The sequence below is a fragment of the Ambystoma mexicanum genome, chromosome 6p, assembly GCF_040938575.1.
Source record: "Ambystoma mexicanum isolate Mex_15411 chromosome 6p, UKY_AmexF1_1, whole genome shotgun sequence".
Classification (NCBI taxonomy): domain Eukaryota; kingdom Metazoa; phylum Chordata; class Amphibia; order Caudata; family Ambystomatidae; genus Ambystoma; species Ambystoma mexicanum.
In genome coordinates, this window is record NC_090935.1 from 1,156,885,943 (window position 1) to 1,156,909,719 (window position 23,777).

A 23,777-nucleotide genomic window follows, 5' to 3' on the forward strand; every position below is an offset into this window, starting at 1 on the left:
AAACCCTTCTCTTAGTTGGTTTATCATTGGACTCTCAGAAGAAGGGTTAATTGGAACAGCCCACAAGTCATTTGCCATGGAGGTGAAGAGAGAAAGCTCCAAGGCAGAGGCAAGCTCTGCTCCCTACTCATCCCAAAGGAACACTTCGGGTGACACTGCAGAGGACCAAGGCCTCTTCTGCTGCTTGTGCACTGGAACCAAGATCCTGCTCAATGGAGTTGGAAGACCTCCTGCAGGTACCAGACAAACTTCCTTGAGTGGAAGTGCAGAACTAAGGTCTCAGCCTTGTTCCTGAAGACCCTGAATTGGGCCTCCTAGAAATGCAGAAGCAGCTTGGAACGCTATTCACAGCCTAAAAACACCTAGCATGCTCAACTCACTCCAATCCTCTACCCTGCATAGTGAACAGTGAAGGATCATGGAGTTGTAGTCAAAAACATCTGGAGAGGCAAAGGTTGCAGACTCCTGGACTAGGATGTGTCATGATGAGCCTCTGACTAATTTGCATTCTCAATGGCAATCTGCAATGTGCAAGCACCCAGAAGCTTATCCAAGTCTTGTCCAATAATCATTTTACGCTTTCTGGACAAATAGGAGCTTGACCCAAACACTACTGCCCCCTTTCAAACAACAGAAAATTATAACAGTGGACTCAAAGACTTGCCAAAGCATGCCTGATCACTACTTGACTGTTGAAGTGCGTGGAATGCAGATGTAATGCTTGGGTCCCAAGCGAAAAGTCTTATTTAGAGTGGAGCTTTAGGCAGGGGCTTGCAAAATGATCAGAATCTCAATGCCAACACCCTTTTCAACCAACACCCAGCTCTATTTGTAGTAACGTTTTTGATTATACGTTGACTGAAATAGAAAGCCTCAAACAGTGCCATGTGCTTAGCAAGCCTTTGTGACATTTATGGTGTATAAGGATAGCCCACTCATGCCTGCACGGTGGTCCTGCGGACTCTTCAACTCAGGGGGTATGTGCTAATGTGATTAGGAGTAAGCTACAGACAATTGTCCCATCAGCGCACCCAAGCAATTGAACACAGTGTTGGAGTCTACTACCATATTCTCCATAGAGCAGCCCCCTTTAGCATGGCCCGAAGCGCACGGGGGGGGGTTGGGGGAGGGTCACACCCCACAGTACATGCATTCACAGTTTGCAGTTGGGAGTCTCATGCAGCGAGAGCAGTCCTGTGTTTAGATTCACTCATGCCGTACCCCATGGCTCTGTGGCATACATTGTTGATCACACTTCATTAAGTTGAGTGGGCGATCACTGCTCAGTAAACTGCTCACCTCTGCTATTCCACCCCCATGCCCACTCCACCTTACCTTGTAGGTCTCAGGGGCATGGAGCACAAAGGGATCACCAAAGTCACCCAGTTCCCACTTCAGCAACTCCACAAGTCATTGTGTGCTCTTTCACATTCTTCTGCATCAGCAGACACTTGCAGCCTTAAGACTGCAGAGTATGAGTGGGCATCCTCTTTTAGGCTTCTCTGTTACCACACCAGCCTCAAGTAGTCCACCACCTTAGACAGTCACAAACCTCAGTTATCCTGCACCTCTGTGCCACCACATGCATAGTGTAACAGGGGCTGGCGGGTCCCGTCCCAAAGAATCACGAAAAGTCCAAGGGTGTTTATTTTTTGTTTTTTAAAATCAGTTTTATTTTAGTTTAACAGACACCGATAAACGGCAACGGTTCTTACTGTGACACTGCATTCCTGAGCATGATCGTGTGCACACTTACCTTTATCTGCACATTCTTATTTTGCATTTGACTCCCCCCCCCGCCCCTCCCAGGGCATTATGTGCGCATGCTTCCATTCATCTATCGCCACATGATTGTCAGTTCCAATGTGCCCTAGCTAGTTGCCGCGGCTTGGTCTTGGTCCAGGGTTGCAATGCTCACTGTGTCAAACAACCACTGCGTCAGTTAATTCCAAGCCTCCATCCCCTTACTCGCCTCATGCATTCCTTTCTGCAGCGTCCTATGCCAGGCCCCTGTTTCAGCCAGTGACCAACGTCTCAGACCTGCCCACCAGGCCTCCCCCCTGGGTCCCTCAGGCAATTTCCAGGTCATTGCTATTCTGCGGTTGGGCAGTATACAGATCAAGTCCTTCATTTTCTCATTTTTCAGGGATGGGTAGCCCGCCTCCGCTGCAAACCACCCCCCCCCCCCTCCCGCCACCCCAACAGGCAAAACTCTGGGAGCCACCCATGCATCCAAATCCCTCCTCCTTCAGCTTTTCAGCAACACTCTGCCAAAATCTCACTATCACTGGGCATGTCCAAAACATGTGTATCATGTCAGCATTCTCCTTGTCGCACCTTGGGCAGGCCTGATCTGTGTCCTTGTATCTATGCGACATTCTATGCAGGGTCAAGTATGCCCTATGCACTACATATATTTGGGCGAGTTTAAATCTTGCGTTCCTGGAGACCTTTTTGGTATACAGCAGTACTCTCTGCCATTCAGTGTATGTAAAGTCCCTTTCCACATCTCGTTCCCACTCCCTGCGTACCTCAGATTCCCCAGTGTCCAGCCGTTCTAGTAATAAGTCGTAGAGCCTTGAGACCGCCTGTCCCCCTTCCAACACATCATACAATGTGTCCAGTATGGTGTTGGATTCCCTTCCTTCGTTTATACCCGGAGATCTCCTGTCCATCCTGCCTATCATGCCTAGGTGTGTTAAGTGCTGCCCCTTGTGCATACCGTATTCGCTCACCAGGTCGCAAATGCCAGCACCTTTCCACCCTCAAGGAGGTCCCCCACCATGGCTATCCCTTTGCTTTCCCAATGCCTCCTTAGCCGTTTCCCTGTGCCTAGTTGCGTCCCCATTATTCCTGCTATGGGAATGTATTTAGAATACAGGTCTGGGGTCCCTAGAAGTCACCAGGCTCTTTTCCACAGGTCCCTGCCAAGTTTCAATAACTCAGAGGGTCTCAGTAGCCTCCTGTCTTTCACCCATACCACTTTATTCAAGTAGTGGAGTTCCAACATTGGCTGCAATAGCTGGGTATCTAGGGTTACTTCATCCCCAAGCCAGTTTATCACAAATTGCAGCTGTCCCGCCAAATAATATAACTCAAAGTTGGGTATCCTCATTCCACCATTACTATAGTCCCTTTGCAGTTTGCTGAGGGCAATCCTGTTTCTCCCTGTCCCCCACAGGAATTTTCTTGTTAGCCCTTCCAGTCACCTAAAAAAATCCCCTAGCGATGTCATAAGGTACATTAGTAAAGTGATACAGGAGGCACGGGAGAGCCACCATTTTCAATAATGCTGCACTGCCCGGTACCCCCCCACTCCTCCGAGGGCAGTTTCTTCCAGAGTATCATGGAGCTCTCCACCCCCTCCAAGGTCTTCTGCGTGTTGGCTATATGTATAGAGACTGGGTCATGCCACACATTCTCTCCCAGGTATCTGAAGGCTTTCTCCGCTGACCTCAACCCCAGATCCGTCAATTGTTCCTTTGCTAGGGCCCTCGGCCCTCCCAGTGCGAACAGACTAGATTTTTCCCCATTTATTCCAATACCGAGAGCCTAGCAAACTGGTCTACTACGTCCAGTAGAGACGGTAAATTATCCTCTGGTTGGTTGACATGCTACTGTCGTCCGTGTACAGGGACACCGTATGTATTACCCCCATCTAGCTCTATACCAGCCTCTGAGTACTCCGTTCTAAGGAAGGTCGACAGCAGCTCCAGTGCAAGGATGGACAGCATCAGCGACAGCAGACATCCCTATTTATTGCCTTTCCGCACCTTCCACGCTCCCGAGATCCATTTCCCAATTCTCACCCTTGTCCTGGGTGCCGTGTACATCAGTCTCAACCACCTAATGAAGTCGTTACCTATACCGACTCGTTCCAGGGTCCCTAGTAGCCAGTCCCACCTGACCGAGTCAAAGGCCTGGACTGCATTTAGGGAGGCCACCACACAGTGCCCATTTAGGTGGTTTGTGATGTAGTCTACGTAAATTCCATGAGGTGCAGCGCTCCAGGACGTACCCGGTCTGGTCTGAATGTATCAAACTCCCTATCACTCTTGAGTCTGTTCGCCAGTACAGCCGCTAGGATTTTACTGTCTTGATTCATCAGAGAGCAGCATGTACAAGCCACAGTCCAGTGGGGACTTCCCTGGTTGGAGTACGGGCACTATTACGGATTCTCTTAGGCTGCTGGCCAGTATTCCTGTCTCGTATGCATCTGAAGACTCCCAAGAGTTTTGGCGCTAGGACTTTTGTATGCTTTGTAAACTTCCCCTGGGAGCCCATCCGGTCCTGGTGTATTCACAGTCGGTAGCTCATGTTTTAGAGCACTAATTTCCTCTAGCGCGAGGGGTGCATCCAGGGAAGCCACCTGATCCAGTCGTGGTAGGTCTAATTGACGCAAAGCCTCTCTAATGTCCATGTCATGGCCTTTGGTGTCCTTTGTATATAGGGATTCATAGAATCTGGAGAATCTATTATTATCCCCTTGCATCCCGACGACCCTCCCATCTTCATCCATGATGCCGTTCATAGTCTCCCTTTGTTCCTCTCATTTGAATAGCCAGGCTAGCAATCGCCCTGGTTTATCTTCCTCTGCGTGTATCTTTTGAGTGTACTTTGCGTAGTTTCCCCAGTCTTTCCCATTCAGATATGCACATTTTGCGCAGCTCCAGCAATCTTGCATCCCCCTGTACCCTCCCGCAGTCATGCCATCCTTCCGTGCTATGTCCTTTTCCAGGCCCTCCAGGGATCTATGTATGTCCACCCTCAGGCCCCCTCCATTTTGCCTATCGCCGCCCCTCTTACAACGACCTTGAAGGCTTCCCACAGTGGGCAGTGTACTTCTGCCACACTACCCATGTTGATGTCAAAGTACTCTTATCTCCCAAGTGGGCTTTAAAGATGTCATCTTGTAGGGCTTCAGCTCTCAGTCTCCATCTGCGTTTCAGTGCCCTAGGTGCCGCCCCCTGCCAAGTCACCAGTAGCGGGGCATGGTCCGACAGTACCCTGGCATTATATTCTGCGCCCCCCCCACTCTCCCAGGGTTTCCACTCCCATGAAGATTTAATCTATTCGGTAGTGCGTTCCAACAGGGTGCCAAAATAGTGCCCCGGAGGATTGCTCAGCAGCAACGTGCTCACCTTGGAAATAAGACGACACGAAGCAACACAGGGTTGATCCCCAGGTCTGCGCTTAGAAACCTCTGGGTATTAAGCGTGTTATAAATACGCAACCAACTAAGACATATTACTGTAATAGCGCTCGATGCCCCCGGCCTATGTGAGCACTTTAAAAATGAAAATAAATTAAAAATAATACAAAATAAAATAAAAATAAAAGTTCATGTATGCCCGTGCTTTTCTTTGCTGCTCCCTCCAAACGTCTACCAGCTGTAGGTCTTTCAGTAGGGCTCCCAGTGTTTTTGTTGGTGGTGCGGGCTTATGCTTCTCATCAGACCTGTCCAGCTTAAGGTTAAGTGTGCGGTTAAAGTCGCCACCTCACACCCATGTCGCCCCTCTATAAGTAGCTAGCTTCGGGTAGAGTGATCTTAAGAACGCTGTTGCGTCATGGTTCGGGGCATAAATATTTCTGAAGCGTACCTCCCTGTGTTCCAGCAAGCCATGCACCACCACCAACCTGCTGTCCCCATCTTTTGTTAATTCCAGCAGCTGGAAGAGGGCTATCCACACCAGAACCCCTCTTGCGTATACCGAGAATGTCGAGCCATACATCCCCCGACCCTCATTTCCGAGCTATCACAGCCTGCATGTCCGCTGTGAGGTGCGTTTCCTGTAGTAGCACTATATGTATTTCCATTATTTTTAAATATGCATGTATCCGTAGCCTCTTAATGTAGTTGCTCAATCCCCTGACGTTCCAGGTAGGTATTCCCAGGCCATTAATACCCATCATGAGTGACTACCCAGGTGTGTACCCGTCCCGCCTCCCTGTCCCAATCTTTGCCCGTTCTCCTCCCCTTTGGTCTCCCGTTTAATGTTGAGGGCAGTGTCTCACTCTGGGTGTGTCTGATGCCCAATTGGGTGTTTATGGTTGCTCCCCCTTGCCTGCACATGCGTCCATCGCATTTGGTTACCTTACCTTACACGTCACAATTTGTTCCCTTACTAAGCCCCACAACTCCTCTCGGCCATCCTTTAAACCTGGTCGACCGTCCAGCCCCCCCCACACTCCCAAGAACTATAACCAACATTAATGTGTTACAAACTTTGGATAACTGCATAGTTGAGTATTGCATGCTCTGGCTCAGTTGCTTCTACCGCACCCACCTCCCCTTCCCATTACTTGGGTAACACTCATCAGCTCGATGACTTCCAAAGGGCATATGACACGTAGGTGTGGGAGTCCAGCAGCCAACCATACAGGCAGCCATCTGTACGTTGTTGTACGTCTCCGTTTGAGACACCCAATCTCAACGCATCAGTTTACATCCTTTGTGTCTCTCCATTTATCTCACAGTTAGCTCCCAGGGGCGGTTTTGTTGCGCTGCAGGGATTACGCTTCAAGGGCCTTCATTGTTCCTGCCCAGCAGCTGTGGAAGTCCCTGCTAGTCCATCCAAGAGTGTGCCTCCTGCGTGTATGATCTGCCACTGTGCAGAACTTTTAGCTTTGCCGGGTATATCAACATGTATCTTAAATTGGCCCTTTTTAGTCTCTCCTTAGTACTTCCAAACAATGCCCTTTGCTTTTGCACCTGCGCCGTGTAGTCAGGGTAGATTGCCAGCTTGGAGGAATTACTCGTAATCGTGCCTCCCTCCCTCGAGAAGGCCACGATCCTTTCCTGATCCTTAAAGTTCATTATTCTCGCTATTGCAGGCTTCAGCGGCGATCCAGGCAGCAGTCTCCTGGCCAGGGAATCTATGTGCCCTTTCAACTATGAATCCCTGGGTCAGTGTGCCGGGCCAACCTCTCCTGCAACAGGAGGTTCTCTGCGTAACCAGTCGGATCTCTGCCTTCTTTCCCTTCAAGGAGGCCCAGAATTCTGATGCTGTTTCTTCAGGCCCTTCACTCCGCGTCCTTTAGGCAATGTTCCAGAAACCGCACGGTTTCCAGTACATCCGTCATCGGTGTCCGTGTTCTAGCTATGTTTGTAGTGTTCCCCTGTACTCTCCCTTATGTCGTGCCCAGTCGGTCAGCTAGCTCACAGACATCCTGGCGCAGCAGCCCCACATCTACAATTACTGCCTCAATCTTGTTTTCAAGTGCTGTTTTCAGCGCCACTATTGCTGCCAGGATCAGGCCCTCTTCTTACGGGTTGACCTGTGGGTTCTGTGTGCCACTGGAATTAGCCGCTGATGTCATCACCTCGTTATCTTTTTTCCAGGCGTATGCATCCATCATAGTCTGCCTGCCTTTCCTCTTGCGTGCCTTATCCGGCATTTGGTTGTCAGGCTTTCGCGTATGGCGCAAGCGTTTTGTGGCCCACCCACTGCAGTGGCGGCCCCGGCTTGTAGTGGATCGGGCGTGTGTTTTAGGGTGCAATCCTGTCTGAGCTTGTTGGTTTTGCTATTTATTCCTTGTGCAGGGGCCTCTCCTGGGTTGGTTATTGTCTGTCTGCTACATGGGGGCCCCTTTTCATCCGGCGCCACTGGCTGGGCCAGTCACTCCCGACCTTTGTTGTGGGCGCTAGCACAGTCAGCGGGGGTCCTCCGCGTGCCCGCTTGTTGGAGTGGCACCCCCGTCTGTGACAGTCGGGCGTGCATTTGGGGCGCTGCTCAGCCTGAGCACTTCGCTCAGCTTTCCGAAAGTGGGTTCTTATTCAGGGCCACTTTTAAGTTAGTGGTCGTCTGTCCACTTGCGTGAGGGCTCCTCTTCATCCGGTGCTGCTGGCTAGGCCAGTCACTCATCGTCCCCAGTCCTGGGCTACTCTGCACCTCCTCATGGTCTACACACTATGCCTGGTGCTTCCCAGTTGCTTCCCGAAAATTGGTCAAGTTGGGTTTGTGCTGCGGTTCCTTTTCCGCCTGTACCTTCAGGGCTGTGCAAGCCTATATTTAATATCAATATACCTGTGCTTTGTTCATTCCCATCTGGAGTATGTATTGAAGCGTCTCCCTGTAGGTGCTGGCATCGCGCTGGCCGCCAATGGGCTTTGCCTCAGTTGTTGGCTTTTTCGTTCCCTATCCAACAATCTTAGCCACCTGTGTTGGCAGCGACTGCCCCATTATCTTGAGAAAGAGCTGGTACTTAGCGGGGAGGGTGTTGATTCCAGGCCCAAACAGTTCTAATAGTCCGTTAGTTGCAACCAGCAGTGCGTCGATCTGCCTCCCTTATCCTCCTGTTCTTAAGTCCAGCCGTGCATAATATTGAGGCTGTCGTGTAGGTGTGTAGAGCTCCAAGGAGACAGAGCCCACCAGAGAGGCCTAGTGGCAGTGTCCCAGTCACCAGTCACACACCCGTGTACCTGATTTCTGCGTGTCCGCTGCTCGGCACTGCGGTCGTCTTTATTCCAAGAAGCCTGCCCTTCGCGGGTGCGCCCCAGCAGCACAATTAGTGCCACAATCGGTGCCACACCACGATTCGGGGAGGCCATGGTATACCTGTCACTACTCTCCACCTGTACTGCCCGGGCAGGTGTTGGTTCGCTCCAGGCAGTATCCCAGCTTGCTGCGCAATCACCTGCTGTCCGCCGGGAGGTGTCCCCATCACAATACAGGCTCACACAGGGCCACAGCTCTCACCAGTCCGATGGGGGGTGTCACAGCAACGGCAGCAGCAAGAGCACCGCCGGAGTCCTATGCTCCCGTGAACACGTCGTAGCGGCCACTGGGAGTCACACTCTGACCGCCAGCAGATCCACAGCCGCCATGTTGGATATCTAAGCAGCAATGGACTTGGAGATTTCATGCTGTGGGAGGCACGGATCAGCTCCCGAGTTCAGCAGGCAGCTCTCAGAAGTTTCCGACACTGTATGCTGCAAAACCTTCAATGGAGCTTCAATGGAATGTATCTATTGTAGGATCTCGCGTGGGCGCTCACTTCAGATGCTCCACATGACATAACGGCAATCCACTGTCCAGTGTTTATTGCAATAAAATTGTCAGAATGGCTTGTGATCTGAAGTTCATTAGGCTTTCCGGTTCCTTTGGGGTTGGTGCTCGGGCAGGCCCTTTCCTCTTGATCTTCCCTGGGCCTGGCTCCCACCTCCCAACGCCAGACGCCCCTACCGGGATGTTAGTAGCTCAACCATCAGTAACCCCTATCCGTCTTTCACTTCTCTACACATCAGATGTTTACCCTAAGACGTTGGCTACCTGACTCCCTAAGGAACACTTAGCTTTCCCTCTTCTATCCACGCTTAGTCGTCTCAGGAAATGGGTAAGGGTGCCTTTTTTCACCAAGCGTCACTCACTTCTTTCAAACCCTCTCACTTCTGATTCTTCCCTATACTGGTCCCTTACGCTGTTCTCCTCCCACCATGTCGCTGTCCCTCTTAACTCTCACTTCGCCTTTCTACCTGCACCCTTCGATCCTACTTCCCCTTCTCACTCCTATTACCACTTGTATTCGCAACTTTTCTATACCTCTGTCCCTCCTTCTCCCTCCTCCACTCCACTGCCTCATGGTTGTGCCTCCCGATCTAACTCCTACTCTTGGACGTCCTTATCCACCGCCTGACTTTACCCAACTAACCCACACCACACAAGTCACATGCACCTTATTAAATACTGCACCACCTCCCAGGATTGGATACTCACCCTGTCCAATCACTTTCCTCAAAGGGTTGTAGCAGGGGGAGTGCTTAGGGAGGCTTCAAAAGGGGTTCTTTACACACTCCCTCTCTGCCATGCCCTCCCCTCCTCCCACGGAATGTAAGCAGGCCTTGTCACAATAGCTTAGATGGAGGCGGAGCGCAGCAAGCTGAATACAGCACATCTACTTCTCCACCATCTTAAACACCCTATGCATGTCCCCGCTCTTATTTTTTTAAAACTTTGTAGGTATCATAAGCAGGCAATAGAGAAACCGTTCAATAAGACATGTAGAGACAGCAAAAGATAGGAAGCATTCCATTCGCAGCTACAATAGAGGGAAATATACCGAAACACAAACAATACATGTTGCAGAGACAGGAATATTAAACATCAGATTCTTAGGTCAACCTATACTGCACCGAAGAACTGGTCCATATGACAGTTTGTGTCATGCACTATGGAAAAAAGGAGTGGATGTAGGAAACCGTATGATTCCTGAAAATGTCACTGTTTCAAGCACTTTCTGATCCGTTCCTTGGATATCCGAGTATAAGTTTGCTTCCAGCCATTTGTTTGGTGGGTGCAGGAAGTTCAAGGACTACAGTCCGATGGATAATTTCAAAGAGATGGCCGTCATTGAAAATTCTAGTGAAAAAATAGGTTGCGAGTGCTTTCTGGAAGAGTCTGTCCTGCAGCATGCAATTGCTTTAAGCCACAAGATTCAAAGTCTGCCATTGAAATTGGCCAAATACTTTAAAATCCTTTTTTCGTCAGCATCATCCAGACAAGACATGTACAGATTACATTGCCACCAACAAAAATAAAACGCAGAAACAGTGTTTACACTGAACTATTAAGCTATTTTTGATGGCACAGCTAATACAATGCACATTTTAGCAACACCTTTAACTCATTCCAGATGTCTAGACAACAACATTGCTTTTCACACTAGTCGAGTGGGAAAGCATTGGCAAGAGTAGTGCGGTGAATCCCAGGGTATTGTCACACCTTCCATGGGGGAGGCCCCTTTCCATGAGGCCAGGGAGCTGAGGCCGCTACCAGATAGTCCACCTGGGGGTGGTACTCAGTGGGTGGATCTCATGGGAAGGGAACTCCTCCATGGAACTAGTGACAATCCCCTTGGGAGATCACAGTATTCCCCCCTGCCCCTTCATTTCTGTTCCCTACTTTCTGTGTAGAGTTGACAAAGCCAAGTCTCAAAATACAGAGACGAAGACGAGTACTACTGAACTCTATGAGGACCATCAGTTCAGTACTGTAAGGAGGAGGAAGGATGGCGCACTGAGGTATACTGGCCAGAACCATGATTGGCAGTCTAGTGGCTAGAGACTACCTATTGGTTCTCACCAGTACAAAATAGAAGGACCGACACAGTTGTCAAACCTGCCCCAGAGGAACCGAGAGTGAAGTTTGAATGACGCAGACAGACTCGGGAAGAAGCCGACGACTGGGAAGATAGCGGAGCCACAGTCCATGACGAAACCAAAGAGGAACCAAGTGCGCTGAAGGCTTGGGAGGCCTCCTGGAGCAGAGCCGCAAAGCCCGATTTGTGGAAGGAGAAGCAGGGACGCGGACAAGAGGAGATAAAGGACCGGTAGGCTACCCAATGAGTCAGTGAAGCCCAAGCAGAACGCCACGGAGCCAGAGCCGGGAAACAAGATACAGGTGCTGCCTGGGTCCACGAGAGGGGCTGGGAACTGAAAGAAGAAAATTCTAGAAAGGGTCAGGGATCCAATCCGAACTGAAGCGGCCGGTATAAGGGTCAATGACCCTATGAGAAAGATAAGGACACAGACATATGCTGCATCAATAGACACTTGGCAGGAGAGTAAACCAAGGGTCTATGAAAGCCAATACCAAGGGGTCTGGGACCCAAATAATCCACTGAGGGAAAGTCAAGAGCCTAAGAGAAAGATAAGGACAGAGACATTTACTGCATCAATAGACACTTGGCAGGTGACTGAACCAAAGGTCTATGAAAGCCAATACCAAGGGGCTTGGGACCCAAGTGAGCCACGGAGGGAAAACAAAAAGGAATGTGCCAGAAACTCAAAAGAAACAAAAGCAGAAACGAACTACATAAAGTACCACATGTGAAACAATACCTGGCAGGAGAGTACACCTGGTCTGTTCAGTTGGACATTGAATAAAACCGGGGTAATGAACCCACAAAGACAACATACCAATGTCTGGTACCAATATGAAGTTGGGTGAGGCCCACAGAAACAGAACAAGGGTCAGGGACCCACATGAGCATAAGGAAACAATCAAGGGGCTGAGACCCAGAGCAAGTCAGAGAGAGCCCGAGAAGATATAAAGGGGTCAGGGACCCACACAAAAGAAAGAGCAGTTGCAAAACAAAATCGAGGAGATCCTGAGACACAAAGGGATCTGGGGCCCATGTGAAAGAAGAAGTACAAGGAGTTGAAAAAAGGGGTTGAGGACACATTATACAAGGAAACAACATTTTCTGGAATTCTGAGTTCAATGGTCAAGTTTGGCAGGATAGCACACTAAACCTTGCGCTACAGTTTTGAGTTGGAGAAAGGAACAATGGGGAGGAGGCTTTCCCCCGAGATAAGGAGAAGGCGTTTTATGATAAAAAAAAAGGTCTACAGTTAAGTCTAGCAGGATAATGAGCCAGACTCAACATAGGTTTTGGAGTGGAGGACATGAGCAAGGGGAAGAGGATTCCCTCCACCCCCCAATGTATACTTGGGAACTGTGTTTAAGTCACTCACGTTTCCATACTCTACAAACTGAACTTAAAGGACTGTATTCGGAATGAGAGAAGCCTCCTTCTGGATCAAGACGACGCACAGTTTTTCCTTAGTTTGGTTTAAGGGACGGAAATAGGTTTGGGCACAGGACGTGGAGATTCAACTTTACGGACATCCTGACAAGAGTCAGTGTTTTTGTGGAGGTAGGGAAAACCCTCATAGAAATCGGGCAAGATCGTTTTTTCCTTTACTTTTATAATAAAAGACTTTGCCAACAAGCATGCCACCACTGTGTCAGACTTGTACTTCTGCACCCTTAGAGAAGCCATCCACAGAACAGCTAATTCCTCTCTACAATTTGCAAACCTAACTGGCTGTTCTATGGGTTAAATAGCTTATAAGGAAAATTCAATCAAAATGCTATATATTGCGATGCCCCCAGATACATAAAAAAGAGTGTGCAGTACATAAAGAACAGTGTGCATCTATTAATCGGCTCATCTCCTTTGCTTCAGTCTCAGTATGCATCTTTAAACCTTTAAGAACAATTGTACGCAAAATTGAGATGCTGCTCTTCAACTAACGCAATTGTTTCACTGCTAGTCGTTTTGCAAAAAGATTTAGGACACAGACAACCAAATAACTTCTTTACAAAACCATAAATGACCTAACTACCACCATTGTGTCTTGTGTTCAAAGAAGTTCAATCTAGCATGCTGCAACAATCCTTGTAACGCTAACATTACAGCAGTAGGCACATCATTTGCACATATTTCCTCCTTCTCAGGATCAAACTATCTTGCATTTTGAAAATGTTATATCCCACGTTTTCTTTTGAAAATCAAATCTTTGACATTTTCGCATTTTCGATCCATCAACAATAACACCAACTGATTCAACATATAAGAATTACATTTCGACCCCCAAACCCCACCTCGCCTGCCTCCCCCCAGAATGCAGTTCAACTAGAGACCTCCACTACTTTTCCACCACTGCTAGTCTCCTAAATGTTCACAGGTTTTTTTAGCTTCCGTGGTGAGCCATCGACATATTTATGGAAGAAGGGCAGCCAGATCCCTTCCATGTCTGTACTCATCTCATCTAAGAGGTGCGTAGGGACCTGGACCTTGCCTTTTGGACCCATTCCTTCTCTGTGGGCACCGTCCCTCCCACCTCTTCCATTGTTGAGCTATAGCTATATACGAGTGGTTTGCAAAGTCACACATGTGAAGAGCCAGCCACAAAAGGAGGACTGGGAGGGGAGTTTTGCTCTGCATTTGCAGGACAAAGGGCAACACAGGCCAATTGAGATTCCCATATGGGGAGATGGAACCAGAGCACTTGCCGGATGCCATGAAATTATTACATTTGGGTCCAAATGGCAGAGTCTCTTCAGGATTCCAGCAGCAAAGGGGATCCCACTTCTGGGAACAAGTGATAAAATGCCTTGGAGCAGGAGCTGTGATCACTTGTTCCCAAGGGATCAGGGTGAAGGAGCACCAAAGTTCCTTCCTTCTGATCTCCATGATGGGCAAAGCTTCACTGTCCAATATGGTGGAGAATACAATGATGTTTGTACAGAGCTTCGGCCCTTCCTCAAGCAGCAAGACTTCATGGGGTACAAGTACAGAGTTACAACAGTATCGGGGCTCGCAAATTCTCCTTGCCCACTTGCATATCCGAGGAGATTTTCTGAAGGTCGAGGACCATTTTTTAATGGTCCTCAACCTTAATGGCGAGTCTTTGAAACTTTAATTAGCTATTTACTGTGAACATACTTTGCAGTAAAAAGCAAACAAATGTTTGACTGTGCACTGCTAGCCTCTGGGTGGCAGCATTGCACCAAATATGAAATTTGCTAATGGTGAAAATGCACCAGTATTATATATTATATTACCTTACAATGGGGCAAGAGGATTTTACTTATTTAATAGGTTTACTATTTATGGAGACCTGCAGTTGTAGTGGAATTTTTAGGAATTGGAGGCCTGAGTAGGCAAGGCGAGTTCGACAGACACCCCCACACACACACCCCCCCGCACACCCCCCCCACACATACACACACGCACACGCACATGCACACACACACCCCCGCACACTTGAGATATCTGACAGATCATCAACCAGTCAAAACTGGATGCCACTCGCACAAAGGAACTTGTGCGGGCTCTGGAGAGAGCCCACAGATGCACACTGACAAAATAGACATTTGTGCTGAAGCATAGAAAATCCATAAACAAAATGGCTAGTTCATTGGGCTTAAAATGTATTATAGACTTTACATTTGTCATCCGTGTTCCCGTATTTGTCATTGCAGAAGAAAGCCTTTACGATGGTCCCTTTGATAGCAATTGTGATGGGAGATTATTTAGAAGGGCCTTCTTAACCCCAGCACTATTATGGCACCAAGAGTTAAAGGTACCAGCCGAGTGTCTACCAAGTTTCAGTTCTACTTTTGCATCAGTACACTTCTAATGAGAACCTACTCAGTAACCACATTTATGTAGCATTTTTCGCTGCATTTTTTAGGGAGGTGCGGGTTTATGGTACAGTTTATGTTCATTTTTACAGTAGTTGAGGAACGGTGGCGGTGCAGAAATTGGGTATAGGGAGGTTGCTCCTCACAACATGGTAAAACTGCTGCAGCAAGTTCGGATCCATGGAAATGTACCGGATCTGGTACTTTAACAGCTCAAAATAAAGACATTGTCAAATGATCCAGTTGGGGCCTGATCGAACTGGTGGGCAGCCCAGTACCTCAGATTTACAGTGATTTGTCTCGGGAGGATAGCTCAGTGGCAACGTGTTTGCCTTGGGAGCAAGACGACAAGGAGCGAACACAGGTTCGATCTCACGGGTCCGTGCTTAGAAACCTCTGGGTATTAAGCACGTTATACATAACCTAGCATATCATATCATATAAAAAATCCCAAGCAAGTTTAAACATTCAATGGAACTACACATTTAAATTGATGCCCTTTAGAGGTGCTCAGAAGAACAAGTTACTTCTTACCTGGTAACGTTCTTTCGATGGGATGTTCCTCCGACGTATTCCTCATCTTTGATAGATCATCTCCCAGCTTGCTGGCCTCGGAAAGTTTTTCAGTGGAGGGCGCTGCGCGTCGATGTCCCTCGAGTCGATGTCCCTCGAGCCGATGTCCCTCGACAGCCTCCGTATCGGTGCCAACGTCATCATGCATATAAATAGACTCGCGTAGCGTCCGTTGCTCAGTTCTGTTTTGACGTTAACATTTGTTTTACATGAATTGGTTATTGGCCTTGAAGGAGCGTAAACTGCAACCACAAGGGAAGTTTTACTGCGGGGATGGATGGGAGGGGCGATAAGGAATACGTCGGAGGAACATCCTATCGAAAGAACGTTACCAGGTAAGAAGTAACTTGTTCTTCGAAGGGATTGTTTCCTCCGACGTATTCCTTATCTTTGATAGACTCCCATAGCAGTGGTGTGTAATTGGAGGTGGGAGTAAAACGCCATGTTTCCTTTTAGGAATGAACAGAATGCAATACGGCTTTGCCAAACCTAGTCTCTTGACTAGAGGAGGAATCCAGGTTGTAAAATCTTGTGAAGGTATGTGCGGATGACCATGTTGCAGCCACACATGTATCGAACCGGAACCCCTCTTTGGAGGGCCGAGGAGGCTGCGATACCCCTGGTTGAATGAGCCCTAAGATTTTGAGGAGGCTCTTTCCCTGCTAGTTTGTAACATTCCAGAAAGGCCAAAATAATCCATCTGGAAAGGGTTTTTGTTATCGGTAGTCCCAGTTTGTGCCCTGAGTAACCTACGAACAGTTGGTCTGCTTGCCTAATCCTAGCAGGTCTGCTGATGTAAAAGCTTAAAGCCTGCCTTGGGTCCAGCCTATGTAGCCTTTCTTCCTCTTTCCCCGGATGGGGAGGCGGATAGAATGAAGGTAAGGTAATTTTCTAAGTGATGTGGAATTCAGAAACCACCTTTGGGAGGAAATTAGGCTTCACCTGTAGGACAACTTTGTCTTTATGAAAAATTGTATGAGGGGGTTTACAAGATAGAGCTTGTAATTCGCTCACCCTTCTAGCAGATGTTAAAGCCACTAATAAGAGAGTTTTAAGGGTGAGAAATCTTAGCGAACAAGAGTGGAGTGGTTCAAAAGGAGTACCCATCAGGAAATTTAAGACTAAATTTAAGTCCCATAAAGGAACCTGGAACGGTCTTGGAGGATAGACATTAGTTAATCCCTTTAGAAATTGTACTACTAAAGGTAATTTGAAATACAATGGTTCCTCTGCAGTGCGCTTGAAGATCGATAGCGCTGCGAGATAGCCCTTGATAGTGCCAACTTGAAGGCCTGAATTTGCCAAGTACAGTAGAAAGGATAACACCTTTGGTGTACCACATGAAAAAGGGTCGATATTTTCTCTTCTCTACACCAGCTGCAAAATTTGTTCCAACGGCAGTGGTATAAAGACTTTGTTGCTGGCCTTCTGGCCGAAAGCATCACCTCCATAACGTCATCAGGGAGGTCCCAATCCTTGTATCTCAACCTTTCAGAAGCTAAGCGTGAAGGTTGAGGGTTCTGATGTCTGGATGGAGAACCTGACCTCCCTTCTGTGAGAGAAGATTCTCCTTGAGTAGAAGGCGAATTGGAGGGCAGATGGACATGGTCAGAAGGTCCGGGTACCACGTTCTCCTGGCCCAGTCTGGGGCAATTAGGATCATGGTCCTCCGGAACCTTCTCAACCTCCTGATCATTTGAGGAATGACTGACTGGTGGAAACGCGTACAGGAGTGGAAACTCCCAGTCCACTACGAACGCATCCCCTAGAGCTCCTCTCGGGGGAAATTCCCTTGAACAAAACAGATCGCACTTCCTGTTGGTACTGGTGGCGAACAGATCCACTTGAGAGGTTCCCCAAAGGGCGAAGATCTCCTGAAGGACTTCCTGAGCTAGTTCCCACTCGTGGGAGACTGTGCCCTGTATGCTCAGAGCGTCCGCCGTCAAGTTCTTCTCTCCGGCTAGGTGAACTGCCGATAGAGAGATTCCTTCTTGAATTGCCGAAAACCAGAGCTGCATTGCCTCTCTGCACAGTGGCAGTGATCCTACGCCTCCTCTTTTGTTGAGGTAGTGCATGGCCACTGTGTTGTCCGTCATTATCAGGAAATGTTTCCCCTGCACAGATGGCAAAAAAGCCTTCAGCGCTAGTCTGATTGCTCTCAGCTATAACAGGTTGATATGTAGTCTGGACTCTGATTGAGACTAACGACTGCTGATGGTCAATTAGTTGGTATGGGCCCCCCACCCCGTGAGTGAGGCATCTGTGACTACTGGTATCTCCGGCCATGGTTGCCAAAACAGTTCTCCCTTCAAGATGTTTTCCTGGCAGGCCCAACGCTGTAGGTCTCGAGTCACCTTGTCCGGAACCTGAAGGAGGTCTGTCATTCTCCCTGAGAATTGTGGCCACTGAGTTCTCAGTGCCCACTGAAGAGATCTCATTCTCAGGCGAGCCTCTGGCACAAGGAAGACGCAGGATGCCATGAGGCCTAGCAACCTCAAAAAGTCAAAGGCTGGGAGACGTTGGGCATTTTGAAACTTGGTGACCATCTGCAGAATATCTTGAGCCCTCACCTCTGGTGGCGAGGCTTTTCCCAGGGAAGTGTCCAGGACCGCTCCAATGAAATGGAGTCTCTGTGATGGTATCATCTGTGACTTCTTTAAATTGAGGGAGAAGCCCAGTTTGTGAAGGAAGTGGCAGACAATCCAGCTGAATATGAGCTTGTTCCGGAGATACAGCTCTGATCAGCCAATCGTCCAGATAGGGGTAGACGTGAATCCCTTCCCTCCTTAGACTTGCAGCCACTACCGACATTAGCTTGGTGAAGACCCTCGGGGTGGAGGTCAGCCCAAATGGCAGAACTCGAAATTGGCAATGAGAGCCGCCAATTGCGAACCTCAGGTATTTCCTGTGTTTGAGATGGATTGGCACATGGAAATGAGCATCATGGAGGTCCAGAGATACCAGCCAGTCCTGGAGCTGGAGGGCTTGGAGGATCAGAGAGAGTTACCATCTTGATCCTGAGGAACTTGTTCAATTCTCGTAAGTCCAAGATAGGTCTCAGTCCTCCGTCTTTCTTCAGTATGAGAAAGTAGGAGGGAGTACCAGGCCTTGTTCCTCTCCGCTACAGGTACCGGTTCTATGGCACCTTTCTCTAGCAGGTCTACAATTTCCTGCAAGAGGAGCGGATCTGGAACTTTCAGAGAGCTGTTCCCCGGTGGATGACTCTGAGGGATGCGTAGAAAAGGCAGGCAGTAACCTTGGCCAACTGTCTCCAATGCCCAAGCATCTGACGTAATAGCCTGCCATTCCGTCAGATGTTGAGTTAACCTGCCCCCTACTGGTGTTTTGTGAGGAGAGTCCTCAGAGCGGTTTGGAGGTGGCTGATGCAGATGCCAAGGGTAAAGAGGCACCTGCTGCTGCGGCTTTTGTATTTTTAACCTGTCCACTTCGGGTGAATTTTTTCTGACCCTTTTGAACCGGCTGTCCTCTGCCTCTTCCGAATGCGGAATAGAAGCGAAAGGACTTACCTCTCCAAGAGGTTCCTGAGGGGCGATATGGTGTCTGACGGATTGCAGCTCCCAGGGATTTTGCTGCTGCCTTTGATGTTTGTAGCTTTTCTAAACTGTCATCTGCCTTCTTACCAAACAAAGAAGAGCCGTCAAAGGGCATATTCAAGAGTCTGCTTTGCACATCTGGAGCAAAACCAGACTTTCGCAACCAAGCAAATCTCCGGGTTGTTGTACTTGCCGCCATGGCCCTGCTGGTGCTGTCATCAGAATCGATGCCAATTTGAAGGGATTCGCACATCGCGGCTTTACCATCCTTGATGATGTTTAAGAACGCTTCCCTTTCTTCTACCTCCGGGAGGCAGTCAGCCGCTGATGAAGCACGCTCCCAAAGTGTGTGGCTGAACCTTGCGAGCGTACAAGTAGCATTGATGGATTTCAACGCCATGCTACATGCAGAAAAGACTTTTTTGGCCATAGAGTCATATCTCTTATCATCCCTGTCCTGTGGAACAGTAGAGTAAGCCGATTTACTTCCTGATGAAGTAGCTGCCTGAATAAGCAGACTCTGGAGTTGGGCGTTTGGATAAATATTCAGGGTCAGCAGAAGACACCCTATATTTAGCTGATAATTTTTTGTTAACCGCCGGGATTACCTCAGGTGTTTCCCAGTTTGCCAATATTCTCCTTTGTAATGCCACATGAAATGGCACCACAGGATCCTCCTGTGGAACTTTGACCAAGATGTCTGTGAGGTCGTCTTGCTGAAAAGCAGGGGAGGTTGTGGACCACCCCATAAACTCTATTATCCTTGCCATCAAGGTTCTATAAGGGATTTCAGCATGTTCCCCTGGGTCTGGTCTGGCAAATTCCACTTCTGGGGAAGTGTCCAACCCACTTGCTTCCTGTAAGGATTCTTGGAGGTCTTTCAACCTACCTTCCTCAGAGGTAAATTCCTCTGGTACAGGAGATGCATATCCCTGCAACTCAAAAGGTCTTTCCTGATCCGAATCCTCCCCTTCTTCATAAATAGATAAGACTCTGGAGTGATCAGGTCTTGAAAATGGTATAAACCCCATTTCCAGAGCAGAAGGGGCCAAATTGGTCATGATTGGCTGAGAAAACGTCGACGTCACCGACGCAGACGTTAAAGGCTTCGAAGCCATCGAAAAAAAGGCGTTGAGAAAGGTGGTAGAGGCCTCGATGAACTCGAGAGTATCGGAATTCTACTCGAGGTTGTCGACGACATTCTCGTGATCGAGGCTCTGGGTATGGCCACTGGCTGTGAGGAGGCCGTGGGTATGTCCTTTCTCGGCGTCGACTCGACTGAACTGTGTGTGTCGAAGAACCCTTCGAGGACGCCGATCTATGCATCGAAGGGATCTTCGACGACGGCGAAGACGCGACTTTGCTTTTACTCGAGGGTTCGTGACGCTCTCGAGTGGCTTCTTTCGCCGGGTGACTCGCAGCGTTTTGATTTTTTGGGTCTTTCACCCAGGGTATCACCCTCAGTAGTCTTCGAGGGGGGTTGAGGCCTCTTTCTCAAAGACGCTAAGCATCTTTTTCCTGAATTCCTCCTACTCAGCCTGAGAGCTATGTTTTGTGGGGCAGGAGACCCTTTTCGGGGAAACTGAAGAAGACGACAAGGAAGGGGATCTTCGACGTCTCTTTTTTGAATGCTTAGATCTCAAAGAGTGATGGGAACTGCTTCGAGACCTAGAACGAGAATGTCTAGTGATGGGGAGGAGACGAATGTCTCGACTCCTCAGAGGAAACTTTTGAAGAAGTTTTAACTGCCTTACCTCTCTCGAGCTTCCCCTTACACTCCTTCAAGGCTTTCGCCGTCATGGACATGCAGTCCTCGCACTCTGAACAATGGTGCTCGACTCCCAGGCACCACAAACAGATCCTGTGAGGATCCGTCAACAACATTTTCTTTCCACAGTCTTGACATTTTTTGAAGCCGGACCGTGGAGTCATTGGTTCGGATGAGGAAGCCATCGAGCACGAGTCGGTATTCACGAGGAATAATGAAGTATATTTGACTGAAGAACTGAGCAATGATAATCCGAGGCCCCACGAAGCGCGGAAAAAAGGAACTGAGCAACGGACGCTGCGCGAGTCTATTTATACGCGTGATGACGTCGGCGCCGATACGGAGACTGTCGAGGGACATCGGTTCGAGAGACGTCGACGCGCAGCGCCCTCTACTGAAAAAAATTTCCGAGACCAGCAAGCTGGGAGATGATCTATCAAAGATAAGGAATACGTCGGAGGACACAATCCCTTCAAATGGTTTTTATGAAAATATTACTTGTTAGAAACCAAGATAAAGCAAATTGTAAATGAGCCCTATTTACGTATACTCAATTGCTTGCAAAACACAATCACTTGCTGAGGAAGGAACCCAGAACACGTTATCCATGTGAATTTGGGACTTATGCATATCTTGCTGAAATAAATCCTCAATCTCTGAAAAGCATTCTTGAAATCAAATAAATTGAGACATATTATAGACAAGGTGATTACAATCATAGGTTTAAAGCAGGAGCATTGAAATATTTGCACCACAGATTACATTTTCGTGTTCTGTATCAGATTGTTATTAAACGTAATGGAAAACAACCAGACCTGTGAATCCACGTTTCCGGGCTCTTTGGAAACTTTGTTAATGCCAATTTACCAAGATGCAAATCTTTGATTGGGTTTAAAGTACCAGCCTGGATCAGTTCTTTCCTGTACAAGAGAAACAATACTTCGTCAAAATCATAAAATCCTATTTAATCCACAAAAAGCAGATCCCTCCATTGTGTGCTATGCAAATACTAACACCCACCATCCCAAACACTCACTTCTGTGTGGAAAACTCATTGCACTGTGTTCAGTATTTTGCACAAATTCAGGTTATTCAAATTGAAATGGCCATTATTTCTGGCCCCCTGGGGGCGCACGGATGACTACAGTCTCCGGGTGAGCTCCGCGACCCTGGTTCCTATAAGTGGCACGAGCCCCCGCTTATGGGCACCCACTCTTAAAATAGTTGCTTAATCCATTCTGTCAATATCACCCCCCCCTGCTGAGAGAAAATCCGGTGGAAATTGGTGGCGAAAACATTGAGATAAGCCCAGTGACAGTGGCGCTTCCGTGCGACGTCCTAATATGGCAGTAAAGGCAGTAAACAAATGGAGCTTCACACACGCATATGTAGAGGGGGGAGTTGGACCAAGGGTGATGGAGGACAACGGACAAAGTAAGAAATCGCGTTGCTCGAAGTGGCTCTCATCAGTGGCAGTGCCTACACCCGGATGGAGCCCTGCAGTGGAGACGGCTGCTTTCGCTGAGTTCCGAGGGGAGAAGCCGCAGGCAAACAACCGTGGTCTCGACCGGCTGTCCCTCTGGGGCACAGCGAGTGTGCCGGTGAGTTTTGTCGACCCCCCCGCCACTGCCTGCTGCGGTTCAGTTTCCCCCGCCGGGGCTGCAGCGAGTGCGTGCCCGCTGCGGGAGACCTGCCCCTGGGGGATCACGCTCTGGAGCAGCGCACTGCTATTTGGTGACACGCACGGGCCCCGTATGACTGGCTGCCGCAGCCATTCAGGCATTGCGAACCAACCACCAACCGTATTTTATTGAATCTGGGACACTGGCTCTGAGCCTCCCACTCAAGAAGCCTGGGAATAAGGAAGATGATTGTGTCCATGCCGTACAGCCTGCAAACAAAAACACAACGGTCTCGCTAGGCAGGCACCAGCACTGGAGAAATAAAAGCAAAGGCCTGCATGTCATGTGTGATTGAACCACACAATCCACAGTCACTGCGATGCAGATAGAAAGCGGTAGGCAACCCAACGGACGCCCCAAACTACTGGGCGGATTTGCAAGGCGATTCTCCCCCTTAACTATAGCAGCAGCGGCGGGTGGACTAAGCCCTCTGACCCATTGACCACAAAACTGCGCTCCCCTTTATAGGGGCACACGCATGGATTGATTGTAGAGGTTTCACACAACGTGCACGCAAAGTGAACTAGTAAGTGGCACAGAATTAGTTCCTACAGATGAGGGGCACAATCTAGTTCGCGCTTCTGGAATCAATCAGAAGTCGGCTGATTCCCGGCTTTCGCCACACTGAAACCAACATCACTACGACGATCGTGAGGCAACTCCCTCACCAAGAGGTGATCTGCGCAACGATACTTCCTGCCCAGTGCGTAATTGAAATACTCGAGCTCGAAACCGTTGCTAATACTACTCCTGAATCTGAGGGGTCATGTAACACTAGTGGCTTGAAAGGCCTCAACCACAGAACCACGCAACCATAGGGACTACCCCGCAGATCGACCAGGCCCCCCCCCCCTTTAATGAACAGGCCTTGTCTGGACACAATATACCACAACATCTGACACCCCCAAAGATCTAACAAGGAACGCGTAATCGTCAGAGGCAGCGCCTGGTGTTTGATAGACGTCACTGTAAAACCTACCCTGAGAATCGTGTCTGCGAAATCGGGGCGTGTGCCCTCCTCCAGTGCACCTGCAATTGTTTGACACCAGTGAACACCGCCTGCTCAATTACACAAGTTCTCAACGGGGTGCACACTCAGAGTACCCACCGGACCGATTTCTGAGATCCTTTCCCCTTTTGAGGGTTGGGCCCCTGTTGAACAGGGCGTGTGTCCTCCTCAAAAGTCGTGTGAACTTACCAGCCGGACCCTCCCACATGGTGATACTCTTCGCATAGACTATCGAACTTTGCAACACACTCATAACCA

The 23,777-nt window shown here is 48.8% G+C and overlaps 1 protein-coding gene across 2 annotated transcripts in view; it reads right to left on the reverse strand.

Moving 5' to 3' along the window:
* Window positions 1-23,777, reverse strand: part of PTAR1 (protein prenyltransferase alpha subunit repeat containing 1) — a 523,154-nt gene that overhangs the window by 194,525 nt on the left and 304,852 nt on the right. For both annotated transcript variants that reach the window (XM_069625789.1, XM_069625790.1), the window contains exon 4: window positions 21,644-21,748. In XM_069625789.1, the coding sequence (XP_069481890.1) occupies window positions 21,644-21,748 (105 nt within the window). The remainder of the gene's footprint in view (window positions 1-21,643; window positions 21,749-23,777) is intronic.